The sequence below is a fragment of the Strix aluco genome, chromosome 1 (assembly GCF_031877795.1).
Source record: "Strix aluco isolate bStrAlu1 chromosome 1, bStrAlu1.hap1, whole genome shotgun sequence".
Classification (NCBI taxonomy): domain Eukaryota; kingdom Metazoa; phylum Chordata; class Aves; order Strigiformes; family Strigidae; genus Strix; species Strix aluco.
This window is the reverse complement of record NC_133931.1, coordinates 50,274,421-50,290,907: the sequence shown is the minus strand read 5'-3', so window position 1 is coordinate 50,290,907 and position 16,487 is coordinate 50,274,421. Positions and strand designations below refer to the sequence as shown.

The 16,487-nt window shown below is 41.7% G+C and overlaps 1 protein-coding gene across 5 annotated transcripts in view; it reads right to left on the bottom strand.

Moving 5' to 3' along the window:
• Positions 1 to 16,487, bottom strand: part of KCTD1 (potassium channel tetramerization domain containing 1) — a 104,387-nt gene that overhangs the window by 22,174 nt on the left and 65,726 nt on the right. For all 5 annotated transcript variants that reach the window (XM_074820478.1, XM_074820468.1, XM_074820487.1 and 2 more), the window contains exon 2: positions 14,337 to 14,515. In XM_074820478.1, coding sequence (XP_074676579.1) covers positions 14,337 to 14,500 — 164 coding nt within the window. In that variant the 5' untranslated portion in view covers positions 14,501 to 14,515. The remainder of the gene's footprint in view (positions 1 to 14,336; positions 14,516 to 16,487) is intronic.

Here is a 16,487-nt window from a genome sequence, read left to right as displayed (position 1 = left end):
TCACCACAAGGCACAGATATAATTGTTTTCTGCTATCTTTACAGGAGATCTACAGAACCACATTATCAAAAGGTGCAGAAGCCTGAAAATAGTTTGGGGTAATCAAGAGCTGCACTGTTTCATCAAAACTCTCCACGCCCACCTCTCCAGAAGCCACCAGTGTTACAATAAACAGTTTGGGGCTATGGGAAGATTCTGATTAATTCCTATTACCTTCCTAAAAAACTACTTTTTGAGAGTTTAGAGGCAGGCAGAAGCAAATTAACGCAATGAAAGGAAGGGATCTGGAGAAAGAGAACATCTTAAAACAGCCAACTGACTATGGAGCCAGATCATCTAACTATATTCTCTTGCTAACCACCACATGCACAAAAATCTGTATTTATTTGCATTAACCAAGCAGCCTCGTGATGAAAACCTACGGTGCAGTCCTTGGTCACCCACTCTTGCACAGCTTTTCTTCCCTCAGTGTATACCACAACACGCTTACCAAAAAAAAAGAAATCACGGGAGGTGAAATGGACCCGGGTGTCCAGTTGTGAGGCAGAACCTGCTGCTGAGCACCAGCTTCATGATGGGTTTTAACAGGAGGGAGAAGGCACCTGAGGTCAGACTGGGCTCTGGATTTTATCACCACTGATATTGCAGTGATATAGTCAATAGAAAAGCAGCAAGGTGACTGAGATCTGCTTGCAGATGCTTCCGTCAGATGCTTGCCCCAAGCGCTACTGCTCATCAGCTGCACCCACGAGCCCCACACCATCCCTGCATCCAGCAGCCCACCCAGAGCTCCAGCTGCAGTGAGCAGCAGCAGCGCAAGCACACAAGTGATCTTTGCTGCCTCTAATTGCCACCAGCCACTACCTACCTGCTCTGATGTTAAAAGACCTCTGGCAAGGATATGCCCCAGGGATTTACACTGCTGTAAGGAAGGAAGGAGTCTATGCCAGCAATGCAAAGGCAACGGCTTTGCTGGGATCAATGAGAACTTTGACTAAGACTTGAGCCTCACAACAGACTGTCAAAAAGAAGGGGTATTTCTCCACTGTGCTTCAAGGGCTGGTTGATCTTCATTGAAAATCCTCTGCTAAACAATACTGAGGGGTACAGAAACCAGCCAGTGTATCACTGCGGATAGCGGCTCAAGCTTCTTTGCAGGATCAAAGTCAGGCAAGACATGTTTGCTCCTTAGAGTCTGTGAACACAGGCAAAATTAAATTCCACATCTAATTTTGGGACCACATCACTGGCTTATTATTTATTATCACTGGACACTTAGGCAAGACAAAGCAGGGTTTCACCTCAACCTCTGAAGCAGGGAAAGCTGACAGAAATGCATTCCTGCTGGCTGAACCCTGCAGAGTCACTTAGCAGGGGACAGGCTTTCCCCCCTCTACCCGCCCTCCCACTCTGCTCCCTCACCGCTGCAAGTGTTCTGTTACTACAGCAGAATAATATTAGGACAGTGATGAGGAAAATAAACTCTGCTATGATGGATGTGCCCTCATTTCAGACGTACATTTAGTCAGCAACGTGCTACAACAAACTCGACCTTTATCAGGAATAGATTTCCCTGACTGTTTTTTTCAGGACCTCACCCCATTTATTTTGTTCTGTCAGCAGCCTCTGCAATTTCTAACTGATAAAGCTTTCATTACCACTCACCTTTCCCAGCGGAAACATGCTGCAAAAAAAAATATTCCGCCATGCAAGGTCAAGGGACAAAGTCCTTCCTGCGGTCCTTCACAGCAACAGAAAGGTCCCTTGGAAGAAATGCTCCTGGAGGAGCTGCAGCCAAGCTGTCCCAATGGGGAGCAGCCTGGCACGCCCCAGCAGAGCTTCTGCAGGCTCAGGGACAGGTTTGGAGGACAACATGACTAATTTTCTTCTTTGAATGAGAACTGTGCTACCAGTTTTATGCTTTTTGCATGGTACAGAAGCCTGGTTTATGTTCGTCACTCCCAGGGCCCTTCATGTTTGTCATGTTTCCAGGACTTCATTAAGAAAGAGAAGGAAGAAGGACTCACACCTCTGATTTAACTACTTAGCATTTTAATAGGAAATAAAGTGACCCACATGGAAGCTAAACACAATTGAAAGTCACAGCCATACCAGCTCCTTCTATTTTCAAACCAATGCTTTATGCCTTGCAATGATACCAGACAAGCAGCGACTTCCAATAACATCCTTTTCACCCTTCCTTTTGTTGAGCCTACCGAAGAGAAAAGCATGAAACATACCTGATTAGGGCTTTTATTTCTACTTCCCAAGCTGAAAATTAAACACTCACCTGGAACCAGACCTCTGCAGTCCAGAGAGCAGCATCCATTCAGTTTCAGAGCGCTACACCATTAATCCAAAGTGGAAGCGGGAAAGTGCAATTGTAGCTCTGCTGATGAGTTTATCAGGGTTAGCTACTAAGCAAGAAAAGACTGGTATGAAAGGCATGGCCCAAGGCCCAGCTTTATGAGACAGCAGTATTAGAAACCGGGAAAATGAGAATGCCTGATAAAAAGTGGAGCCTCCAAATACGCTTTAGCTACAGAAAAGCAGCAGTTTTTCTCCTCTCCCTTTCCTGTGAGTTAGGTCTTCCATGGGGGAAATACAAGCAGGGAGGCACCTTTCCTGCCACCACTTCCCTAGCTTACATCTTCCTAGAATAACATTTACCACCACTTCCCTACTTGTGTATCTCCTTTGCACCAAAAAGACGGACACTGTCGCAGGGTTCGCCTCTGTGGCGGCATGCTGGAGCCAACGTGACTCCCTACGGCGTTACTGCAGCAGGGATGGAAACTGCCATGAGCAGGGGTATGGCACAATACCTTTGTCAGGTTTTGGAAGGCCAGAGGGAAGATTAACATTCAGGGGAGCTTATTCATAGGAGAAGCTAGTAAAGTAAAATTAAACCTTAATATTTTGTAAGGGATGAGGACATTGTTTTTGAAAACATTAACAAAACATGAGAAAAACCTACTTAAAAGTCAGACACTGGCCTATCAGGAGCCAATCATGATGAGCAGGAAAATGTTTGGAAAAACATTACAAGAGGACAGTAAATACAGTCCACATGTTTGAACAGTATACACGCTAACTGTCTGCTTTTTATACTCTTGATGGTGACTTCAGTTGCATGCAGCTGTATCCACAGCACTTGAAGAACAAGCAAATCAGCCTGTTTCAAACAGAACATGAGCAGTTTCATGTGACAAGCTCCAAGCATAACATTTCTTTAAAAATGCATTTTTCTAAAACTCTGAAATTATACTCTAGTAAACCAGAATTTAATAGCACAAATCAATTGGGCAATAGCTTTTGATGCTGCAGAAGTGTTAGTGGTAGAACACTTAACATCATAGTGTTATCTAATCTCTCCCCAGAAGTCAAGAATTGTGACTAAACCCTTCCAACATAGACATAGCCTGAAATTCTATGTCAGAAGTATGTCCAATTGCATTCGGCAACCCTTAGTCAAAAGAGAGGCTGCCTATAATTGGATGAATATTTGAAGTGCTTCATTATTCATGTAGGAAGGCTAGGTAAAAAGTGTTTTGTAGTCCCAAGACACTGGAGGGTGTGTGTTATTGGGTAATAACCAATTAGGAATGTTGACAGCGCTCTGCCTTTAGGATCACCCTGGCCAATAAAGCACCTGGGTGTATGTTGTTGTGCAAAGGCACACACCCACTGCCTACTGCTCAGTTTATTTAAGCAAACCTTTCACCAGAGGAAATGGAAGACACCTCAAAGGATGTGCGCTTGACAACTCAGTTGCATGCAAAAATACTGCTTCTTCATTCTTTCCTTTGCCCTCCAAAAATACATTTTTTCAATAACACTTCTGAATTATTGATACTACTAGTTATTGGAAACAAAGCTGATTTCTTCTCTGTTTTCTTGCATATAATCTACCAAAGAGCAACATCCTTATTATTTGCAGTACAGAAACACTGACAGCAAAAGATCAGCTCCTAACCAAATAATCTGGTAAAAAACACCACTATGCCATTAAGTAAATACTGCAAACTCAGAACAACAGAAATCAAAGATCTTCCCTTCATGCTAGTCTAAGAAAAACACATGAATCATTACTACATAGAGGCATGCAAAAGATTTAAAACTCCACTGTTTAAAAACTAACAGTGCTGACGCTTGCTCACAAGAACCAGAAATTCAACACCAATTCAGCTCATGACAGAGCAGTCCAACCCTTTCACTACATCCCCAAAACAAGGCTAGAATGCATTGATGCTACAAACACTGATTTTTCCTTCCTCCTTTATTTTCTTTATCATTGCAATGTAAAAAAAAATCTGAAAGTTTGTATTCTGATCGAAAGCAAAGCATTTTTATACAAGATGCCCGACAGGGCTTTCATACCTGCAAAAGAAACATTCAAAACTTTTCCTGAATGATTTGCTTGTTTCAGACATGTAAAATATGAATTCCATTTGTTATAAGGAGGAACATATCAGTTTTTCTGCAGCTCTCATTTTCTGGTTTGTATCATATCTAGCCTGTCCTACGGCACTGCGAGTACTGCAGCATTTTCTCTGAAATCCCCTGAACAGCACCTCACCCGCTCTCCCATGTATCACAGATGATGATGTTCTGATGAAGCATCACACATGGGCCCTCAAGATAATGGATTCAATGGGATACACTTAAAAGATCATTTTTCTCTTTTGTATTGACTGCTTGCGCTGCTCTAAGACAGGAAGGGCTTTCATTTTTTATGTAAGCTGTAAGACCCCGAGGGCCCTCTAAACTGTTTAAGAGGGATCAATTTTCAGATGGGTAGAAGGGGCCCAGCAGACCTTCACAGTTTGGAACGCCTTCTTCCCCTCGGATTGCCGACAAGTTTGGGCGAACCTGAAACCAGCTCTCAGGAGAGCCGCTCTCTGGCATGGCAGCGCTTCCTACTGTTTAAGATTTGTGGCTAGCATTCGCACAGAACTATAATTTATAGTATGCATGCAGGGAATAAAATAAAATAAAAAAAAGCTTCACAGAAGCAAAATAATCACTATTGCTGATGGAGATAAACAGCAATAGAGCTGCTAAGCAAAGCAGTCCTTGGCACTGGTGTAGCGGCAGGAAACCATTACCCCGTGACAAGGGTTTAATACACTGACATTGTTGCAATTACATCCAGGCAACCTAACAAAACAAATTCATAGTATGGCAGAAAATATTTCCAATTCACATTGCAACATTTATTTTTTAATTACAGCACAAAGACGACTTTTGGGGTGTGGAAGGACGTAATCCATCATTTGCTCTGAAGTGACACACTTATGGCAAATGCTGTGTACTATAACTTTCTATGCCACAAGAAGTAACTACAAGCAATTTCTTAGGTGAGGAATGCAAAGGGTTTGGGTGTGGTCCTGGGAGATGCTGCTTATCCCTCCATCTCCCTCCGTGTCAGCGGGAGCCAAGGGCAAGCCACATGCCTGCACCGGGACTCAATCACTCCTCCTGTTTCATGCGTGTGTCACACAGCTTGTGACAGCTCTCTACCTGCAACGTGCCTCATATGAAAAGAGTTTTTACCGTTCAGATATGGCCTGTGTGAGAACACAAATACAATTTTTAATTAAAAGGAATGGGATTTTAATAGGTCACTTAAAGAACAATTATGTCTACCATTTGACTGACAGGCATGTCACATTTTAACATGAAAACCCCACTGGGGTCTAAGAGGTAGAATTAATCTTTATAAATTGATGAACTACTAAAGTATACCCCATTGCATTTAACACTGCTATGCTCAACCATCTCATCTTATGAACAAAACCCCTGCATCTTTCTATTACTCTCCCCTTTCACCTTTTATAATCCTTCACAAACAGAAGGTTTTTGATTATGAACTGAATTTGATTCTGGAAACTGAATTGCCAGTGCTGCTCTCCTCCACCAAGTGTCTGTTCTGCAAAATGCAGTGGTATGTAGAAATATAAAAGATAGGTCTTCGATAATTAGCTTGGGTACCAGACGTGGCACAGCTGAGTTAGCTGGAAGCAGGATAAACGAGTCCAGGTGGAGCATTGTGCTATAATGCTCTGAGCACCTGAGGTAGCCCAAGTGTCTACGCACACAGCACTGCACAGTGGAAGGACTGGGTGGGAAGGTGACCATGAGCCCACTGCTTTCCTTAAGGCACACCCCAAGAAGTAGCTACAAGCTCAGCTTAAATGCTTTCAAACTGTTACAGGAGCCCCTCAGTTCTCCGAAGCAGGCAGAAGTGCCTTGCAAGTTCCTAGAAAATTGTCCAAATGAGTGTAGACACAACTGTTCTGGAAGAGTCCTACAGACTCAAGCTAATAACAGCTGCAAATACTTTATCTGGTTACTGATTTAAAGACTCAATGAAAGAGATCAATGAGTCTCAGAGCATCCTTTCAACTGATGCCACTAAGAGCAAAAGCATATCTATAAAATATGCTGGCTCCTTAACTACTCAAAGAAAGCTCACCATTAACAAGAGCCAGAAAACCAAGGATGTGTGGGGAGAAAGGGACAAGCAATCAATGTGCCTTGATCTAGCGAGGTAAAGATCACTTGTGAACTTTGTGAGCTCTGACTCCTTCCAACAGATATAAAAGTGTAAATGAAAAAGAAAGGAAGACAAAGCAATGAGGGAATTCAGACAATAAAGGTAGGGTCAATGATCAGAGCAGAATGGGGACGAAAGAAAGATACTGAGTAGCAGGAGTCAAAGAGACAGTGACATCCTGAGAGTTGTACACTAAAGGGAAAGAAAGATTGAGTACAAAAGACAAAGGAGAAATAAAGCTTGCCAGGTGACAGTCATCTGGTTATGACATTTGAATAAACTGCAGACCAGTTAAGTTAGAGGAGACATCCACATAACAGGAGCTGCTGACGTTCCCCTAGCCAACACAGCATTTATGTGTTATTTGCATTAAAATGAGTGCAGATAACTATTGGGTCCTAAGCAGTTTTCACCATTTCCTATGCAACCTTTGCAAATACATCCCCAAGTAGCAAGCAGACTTGTATACATGAAACCCAGCCAGAAGGTTGATCATTACCAGAAAGAAGTAAGCCAGAAATTGGAATCTATATCCTAAAGCTCCAAACACACCCAAGAGGTGGCCGGGTGTTGACGGTAAAACTGGAAGCTGAATGTTTACTTCTGCAATTACATACAGATGCCAATTTGCGTAGCAACTACGTTGCAATTTATGAAAGACCAATGAAGCACAAACAGCTCATGCAGGAGCAGGATGAGAACCTAGTGCTAACATACAGATGCTCCTGAGTGTAAGGACTGAGTACAGCAAAAGGCAAAACAAACCACTGAACCTCAAGACTATGGCTCAAACCTGGACCCTATCAGAAATGACCAATAAGCAGAATACTTCAGTGCCACCTCAGCTTCTGATGGGCTTTTCCTTATCAGACCAGCAAGACCCATAGACTCAGCACTCCTTTTTTCCTTCCCAAGTATTTTCTTGGTCGGTTAGAACGAGAAATACTGTTTGGGTGCCTTCAGCCTGGTTTATGAAGCTACTGAGTAGAAAAGTGCAAACACTACAACAATAAACTGTTTCTCATTGACAAATTTCCACCCGCATGATATCAAGCTGGTATCAAGCAGCCTCTGCAGTGAAAGGATTTCTCAGAGCACAGACCCTTCAACTAGTTATTGACAACATCCCCTCTCTGTGACTTACAGGTTGATCCAACCCATACAAATTCATCCAACCCATACACAAGCCTACTGGGAAAGGGATCTATGAGCTGTACTGATGATATGGATTTTCTTCTTTCCCATCAAGAAAAATGTCTGCTACTTCAGAGGACTACTAGCCTCAGAAACAAGGAGCTGAAGCATTTACCTTTGTAACACTCCTGAATGTAGACATTTATTCCCTTGAGTATCTCCATCCACACTGTCATAGCTGTGAAGCCATAGTTAAGTATGGCATGAACGCCTGCAGTATCAAGCCTGCACATCTACTTTCTCTGGGTCTGTGTATGTGCAAAGAGTACTCTAACAATCCACTATCTTGATTTTGCTCTCATTTCACGCATTTGAGTGCAAAAGCATTGAACAAGTACAAACCACTGCTTTTTATCCTCCAAATAAATAATACACAAACCCACTTTCACTGACACTCAGAACAGGAAGACATCAACTCCGTAGCCCCTTTCAGTGATGACTCACCACCAGTTACTGACCACATGATGCGAGAACCTGCTAATCTGATGGTGCTATTTCTTTCACCGAGTCACCAGCCACAAGCAACAACTTGCTGACCTTGCAAGTTAGACATATTACAGGACTAAGATTTGGAAAATACTCACTTCTACTGAGGCAACAGTGATGACTGACCTGTGGTGATCATTAATTGAGGCAAAATGAGGTCAATATATGCCCTAAGTTCAATATACACACCTAGATACAATTAATCTTGGTTCAGTCAGGACCAGAAAATACCCCTCTGAGCTCTTTATTGACAGATGTGTGTTGCAAAAGATTTCTCTTTACAATATCAGTTGTGTAAATTCTCTGAATTTCTTGAAATAAGCATAAAGTATACTATCATTCACAGTTCTGTTTCATTTTTTCCCCAAGTTTGCATATGTGGTTACACCCACCAAAACAACTGTACTGCCTAACTGTATTGAGTCTAGTCCTCATGAATCAACATTTCATTTTTTACTAACACATGTTACTGATGATACCAGCATCATCAACTGTTTCTATCTCAGTTACTGGCATCTAGAAATATTTATGCTTAGAGATAGTAATCTTTTACACTTTCACTCATCATCCCAAAGCATTCTACAAATTGCTTTTTTGTTAACCTTGGTAGGAAGCAACCAAAGCTCAAAGTTAAATTAGTTATCTTGGGTCAGAGAATGGGTCAGTGAGAGAGTACCTCCCTATCCCAAGCCCTCCCTTTCCCTCACCACAAGGCCATGCAGCAATCAAATGATGAAATATAAAAGGTGAATAACTAGATGAGCAAGGATAGGTAACGAAGATTAAACTGAGCCTCTGCCAACTTCTGCTTATTCCCCTGCTGCCAGGAATGTTACAAAATATTAAAAATCTGGAACCTGGACCATTCACACTAATGCAACAGACAGAGCTAGTGTAGAGCAATATTGAAAACTCTCAAGGAAGCTTGCTTTTTAGATTCTGCAACACAATGTTTGTTCTCAAAAAGTGCAAGTCTACTGTAGTGTCACAATGATTTAAGAACTACCACCTCATCAGGCTTTGATGTTGCTACCACAGGAAGATCACCAAATACCTCCACAGATAGAGATGTACCTTTCAGGAAGATGAAACCAAATAAGGAGAGTGGAAATAAAGATGCAGTAACACCTACTCTGGCAATATTTCCTTCAAAAAAAAAAAAATCCCCCAATGCTTATTAGTCACAAAATTTTAGATTTATTTCTTTAAAGAACTAGCATCACTTACAGCAATGTGAGAGGTACTATCCAAGGTGAGTAGGAAACTCGTTATGGGGCTGGTCTTGTGGAGGTGTTACAGAGAGCCCTACGCAAAGTGCAGAACACCCGCACCACAACAGATCTCCTACTGAACAATAAGTCTCCAGCACGGTGTTGCAACCAGCAGAAGTTTGAACTAAGGGCCATGTCGGTGTCTTATTTTGGAACTGGGGACAGTCTACGGACAACAGAAACTGCTAAAGCTCTGAAACAAGTAAACAGTGCTAACCTGCCTAATTCATAGCATGTCCTTGGAGGTCTACCTACATAACCTATGAAGGATTAGCCTTGCTCGCAAACTGTTCAAAAAGGCCAAGGACAGTTTGGGCATTCTCCGAAGTAATTCTGTGCTCTCAATGCAGAAGAAACCCTTACCAACCAAAAAAAATGCCAGTGTCCTAACTGGATCCAAGTGTGTGAAATTTAATTTCCCTGAGGGCTGAGAGTGAAGATTGGGTAAGAAAACTGGGACACGAATGGATTGGTTCATATGAAAACCTGAAACAGCCCTGGGCAGAAATTTGGAAGTATTGTGAAATACCATATAAGAAGAATTCATCTTCATATGCAGGGAGTAACTCAAGATGGGAGATGTAGCAATGCAAACAGATATCCCATAAGGTTGTACAAAGAAATATATACAAGATTTTAAATTAAATTTTCCCATTCTGTGGTGGGAATACAGGATGTGGCAATTCAATGCCATGGTGTTATGCAAATATTTGTATGAGATGACTTGGACAGAACTAATTAAAAGTCCAGATGCTTTGAACATGAGACAGACAACACTGCTGATATTGCTGATATCAGAGATATCAGACAGCTGATGCTCATATGATCGAAGTTAAACATCTTCCATTTAGTTCTGATAATCAGCTGAGGTTGTCTTAGCCTGGTGCAGTATAACTTTTGGTAGATACCATACAGACAGCATTAAGGCTGAGAGAAGTAGGAATGCCAACCCCAAGTGAGACAATAATGCACTAAAAGGAGAGTAAGCTGCTCAGGTACAAATATCAGCATTAACAGGCCTGTGCTTCCTCTGTTCATAATCATAAATCCTAAAACTTCAACCAATTTTTCTCAGACTCTCTGGTGGTCATAGGGAACAATGGGACAGCATGCATGTGCCTCAGCTCTCGGGGAGAAAGGCTCCTTTAGCAGACCCTCATCTTGTGTCCATCTTCCCTGGAATAAAATGAATGAGTTTTTTTCTGGACAGTGGAAAGCAGACCTATTTTTTAAAAATCTTCACTTGCAAAACCAAAATAATAACAAAAAATTAGTGCACCCAAATCTGTAACAGATAACTTTATGTTGCCTAATATCATCCTGCAGATCTGCTAATTTAAAGTAAACCAAAGGTTGTTGAGAATAGGAGGGCATGTTCTAGTTCAAACCAGAACAAATTCCAAAACTGTAAGACTCCTCACAGAATAGAAACAATTTGTTTAGTTCATTCACATGGACATACGAATAACCATCAGTTGACGACTCAAAAACAGGAGGAACAATCTGTATATGGATGAATGCATCAAAGTCTACAGTCTTGGTGGAGAGCGCTACACAAAAGGACACCTGTCCCCTCCTCAGGGATTTAAAGAAAATTACTTTTTCTTTCAGCAGACTGACCTTACGTTAGGTCTTTTTGGTAGATATACTGATTCAAATTGCCTCTTCTTAAAGCCTAAGTCTGGTAAATTGTATCATTCACAGCTGCATGAGATCATGTCTGAGTCATGGTCTCACTGGTGTCTTGGGAGAACCTAAAGCCTGTTGACAAGATAAAATAATCATACAGGACCTTCCTTGTGAAAACAGTAGGTTCTCCCAGTCTGGAATATAACTGGGCTCCTTTGAAATCTGCGCTACTGGATTTTTAAATGTGGGGTTTTTTAGCATTATTTCAGCTTCAGTATTTAAAATTCTGGGAATACTCAATTCAAACCATCTATTAGATAAGCTGCTTCTCTGTTGGATTGCTTCACTGTGTCAGCCTTTGGCCAAAACACAGATAGGCTCCAATTCCTTGGATTCTTCAATCGCAAGAGCATTTGAGGGAAGCCCTCAACGGTCTTTCCATAGCAAAGGGCAGGGACCCAGCATCAGTAGCAAGATGCTTTTATAGTCGCACCTGCTTTTCTTTGGAGGAATGAATGGATACCTGCCAGTATGCATTTTACACATCAAGGCACAAACCAGGCAGGGGGGTCTAACAAAAGAATTATAGAAAAGGAGCCCTGAAAGCTACAAGTCTTTACCTGACATCATTTAAGGAACCCTTTTTAAAAGTACTCTTTCCAATTCCTACTCTACTGTCCAGGAAGGAGAAAATAGGCACAAGATGAGATGCTATTGAACCCAAAAGGAGAAGGAAGAGTACACTTGCTCCAAAGCAGAGACTGCTCTATCAGGATAGGTCTCCTTCACACCAGCAAGTCACAGTGGCTCCAAAGCTGCTGGTTTGGATATCACCCTTTCAATCTCACAAAGAAAGATGACTCTGATACCTGGCCCACAGATGAAAGGTTCATTTTAGGCTTCTGGCCCTTAGACTACATGTAATACGAGTCAGAAGCCTAATGACTTTCATGTCTCAACCTGTTAGATGCTGGAGCCTGCAACCTATGCCTTGACTCATCCCTGGAGCAGTGCTCTTTCAGGCAAGATAATCAAGACCTTATTTTTCATAGACAATACTTCATATGACAGAAAGCCTCAGGAGGCTTCAACTGGCCCAAAGGTATCTATGAGACCCTGCCTTAGTTTTGATCTCATTCACACATGTGATATTGGCAGAAAAAGAAAACATGCAAGCAATGTTGACCAAAACCTTGGATTAACTAACAAAGTTAGACTGTAGATATAGACTGACTGGTTCAGGTTCCAAGGAACAATTTGTATTAAGGTCCAAGTATTACTGGATAATTTGTGTCCAGCACTCACCATATATGTATAGGTATATACACAGACATTGGTAAAAAAATGTTAAAGTAAAATTTCACAGATGAAACCCATATGACTATATCATTATTGCCAGCTTATTGCTTCATGCCACTGTCTTGACATCCAAACGAGTTTAATAATTGCTCTTTTGAAGCTGCTAATGTTAAAAAAAAAATATCTCTCAAATTCTGGAAGTGGCTGGGAATTCCAGGTTCTAACAGCTACGCTGGAAATATTCAGTCATCAAGGCGTTCAAAAGACACTTACTGTCAGAACTGAAACATAAACGCATGTCAGAACGACTTGAAACAGAATGACTACAACTCAGAGTTTGGGTTTTCTTTAAATTATGTTTGAAGAGCTTTAAAATGTTTAATTTATTAAACCGGTTTTGATACTACAGGCATAGCTTCCATTTTCAAGTGCTACAATGGCTCAATTGAACACGGAATACATTAAGCTTAAATTCCACTGCCACCATACACACTTATGAAAGACATTTTAGTGTTTCTTCACTTAAAGCAATATGCTGTTCCAGTGAATTTGACATGGAAACAGAAGCTGCATGTATTAATAGCAGCAGCCTCTTACTGCACACACAACAGCTTCAGACATCATCACTGCTCCCAACTACTAAAAAACGCTAAGTAATCACAAATCCCAGTAGCTGAACACAAGCAGGTCCTAAAAAAGAACAGTTCAAGTTTTCCTAGACTTTGCTTCAATCTCTCCTGGCAGGCCTGCACTTTGGCACGGCTTCTATTACTTTCCTCTGCCTGGCCTTGAGGAGGTTGTCATAAGAAAGGCCATGTGCCCAGCTGTTTCTCTTTCATACGCCTTTATTTACTGTTCTCTTCCTCTAGCCCTGTCAGCTCCTAGTGTCAGAAGCACTACTCCAGTTCCATCTAAAACTACATAGGCAACACCGCAGATGTAGTAGTACCAGTAAAACCCATGCTTAGAACAAAATGACATCCCAAGAAGTGTACCTTGTACCTTCTGGAAAGGCAAGTCAGAGCTGTGGGATCAAGAAACTCAAATACTGCCCCCTCAAATGCTGGAAAGACCACGAAGGTAACACTGCCTTCCCTCTAGAGCAGGGTCAGGTGGTGAAGGGCAAGGTATAGACTAATACTAATCAACACCTGCTAAATGATAGCCAACTCTTAGAATTACAGTATCACTACAGTGTTTATCTGCCATCACCACTATATAATATCCGCACACACTGTGTTCAATACACTGTTGTTTTCTTAAAGCTCCACTCTTATTTCATATACTCTACATATACCACTTGCTCATGCATACAGAAGTTTTCTAACTGCTTAATACCAGTAAGCTATCAGTCACAAATGTTTCATTCAGAAGGTACGTGAGAGTTGACTCTAATTATCTGAAGAGTCCTAAGATTCTATAAAAAGTATTCAGTTAATGCTGTCCTATATTTTGTTACATTCAACCTGCCTCAAGTGATACATCTGAGATTACACTTTGACAGTACAGGAGAGCGGTTATGGCTCCAAAAGAAACAAATACCCCAACACCCCCACCTTTGCTTAAACGCAGTATTACTACAGTTTTTGAATGTAATAAACCACAGAACGGGTGCCCTGGCATAAAACCAGAATTCTAGGCGGTAGAAAGTATGTGCTCTTTACTAGTGACTTTGCTTTAGTACATACACAAAGGTATTTGCAGAGTGCCATATCTCTGAAACAGTAGAGCAGGGAAAGAAAAGTCAGTCTCTAACCTCCTACAAACAAAGAAACCTAATTTAATTTCAAAACAAAAGGAACTATATTTTTCATTCTGAGACAGAACCAGGACGTCCAAGCATGAAATGGAAGAAAAGGAGTTGCCAAAGACATGCAGAACAAGCTTTTTAAAGTTACCTGGAATCGGGATATTTTGTAAGCGTGGCCAAGCTGCTGGTATACATGTGCCCACCCACATCAATGTGAACTGGTGCGTTGGATTTTGTGAGCTGTGCTGGAGTGGGGATGCCTTGATTGTTCAATGGAGATGCAGGGGATCTAGTGATCAGAGGTCTTGACATATTGGGCCGACTGTCCTGTGGAGAGATAGACCTGGGTTAATGATGTCCTTAAAAACCTCACAGAAACCCACAGTCTCCAGTCAGTAGCACTGTCTCATAGTCTCAGCTTATGATTTTTATCTTGTTAAAGCACAGACAAATATTTGGCAGTTTTTAAAATCAGACTAGCTCTAAGAGTCTTAGCTGGCTACGTTTTAAATAAGTGGGGCAAAATGCCATGATAAAACCCGCAAAGTAGAAATCATGTTCAATAAAACAAGCTCTTCCTGAATACTGCTCATGATAGACAACCCATACAAAGAAAGCCCCTCATTCTTGTATTCAAGAGCTGATAAATGTTCTGACAGAAAGAGCTGCAGACAGAAAGACCAAGAACAATTACTGCTTTCCTTAATTAAGATGACCCCAGGTAGACTTTCTGTTCCTTCCCAAGCCCTCCGTCACTGCTGTACAGTCAGAACAGAAATACAAACCCTCAACTCCTCCATCCTGCACACTCTTCTCTCGAACTCCCAATTCACATAGCACGGAAACAGAAGCAGAAACACCTGGACTAGTCAACTGCTCATGGACTGCAGACCACTGGACATCGACAGCCTTTGAGAAAGACATTTTCCATTTAAAAGTTATACGTATGGCGACAGATGCCCCCGTGTGCCCCGCATAGGCTGCAGGTCTGAGCGACTTCCCAAGGCAGGCGAGCTCCGAGAGTGGAGCGGGAGCCGATGCTTTGCTGATGAAACCAACTTTTAGTCACAAAGGAAGAGATGTAACGCCAGCAAACAGCAGACACAGCCTGCGCGCGCGGCGGGTGGGGCAGGGCAGGGCGATTTGCTGGAGCCAGTAAGGCAGGCTGCATTCAAAGTTGGGGATTAAAATAGAAATGCATTTGAGAGCGGTTTTGAGACAACCCCGCTTTCGACTGAAGGAAAGCTCCATACGGGTGGAATCTTATAGGGATGCCCTGAGAACTAAAAGCCCTTGCAAATTACTAAGTTTTACATTTAAAAGGTAAGCAAAGCAGTGAGAAGTCAGATACACTTCATCACAAAACTCTCTTTGTTCTTTCGACACGTCTTTCAGCTGCAAAAGGTAATGGATTCCTTGTAAACATCTCTGCAGAGCTGGGCAGCACACCTCACAGAAGCAGAGCACGGCCATGAGAGAGAGTTACAGGGTATTCAGACTAGCAAAGTCTGCCACTGCCGAAAACATAATTTCTCCATTTTTCATGGCTGTTAAAGACTCAAACCATAAAGGCAACATGAGCCAGGTAAATGTCTAACTGAAATGATTTACAGGCCAACGTTGCACAATAAATCCAAGTAATATGTAACAAAAGGCATCTATAAACCACAAGGTACTTAACTAATTTTCTTTCATACGCAAAAGCAAGCTTAGGTCAAATACTGATAAAGACGAAGGGGATGAAGAAAAACATCTAGTTTAGATGTTTAGGGGGAGAGTTGGGTTTCTTCTGTTTCTTTATAAGCAGAAGTTAATATAAATCTGCAGAAATACCATGCTTAATCACTACAATTGCTTGAGGAGGTGCCTGCAGCACAATGAAGACAAGTCCAGACAAAATAAGGTACACACGCTATGCAAAACTAATGTCTGCCATAAATGCTATGTGGTACAACCACCACCCAAGATGCTACTGATCTGCAGTATGATATTTAGTAAAATAATGAAGAAAAAATTAAAAACAACTGTTAAGGTGAAAGTAAGAAGGCAAGGAGTGATACCAACCAGGGGGGAAAAAAAAAAAAAGCACATGTTGGACAATTAGCAGGAAGAAAGCAGTGAGTGTGAGGAAGGGAACTTAACAGTGCTTAAAAGCAGACAATCAGTTTGAAACAAATAAAAATAAAATCATCAATAAAGGCTGAGACTAATACAAAAAACTAATTCTGTAACTTGTATGAGACACACACCACCACCTCCCTTAGCAGGATCCTCTCTGGCAGAAAAACACAGCCTTGTT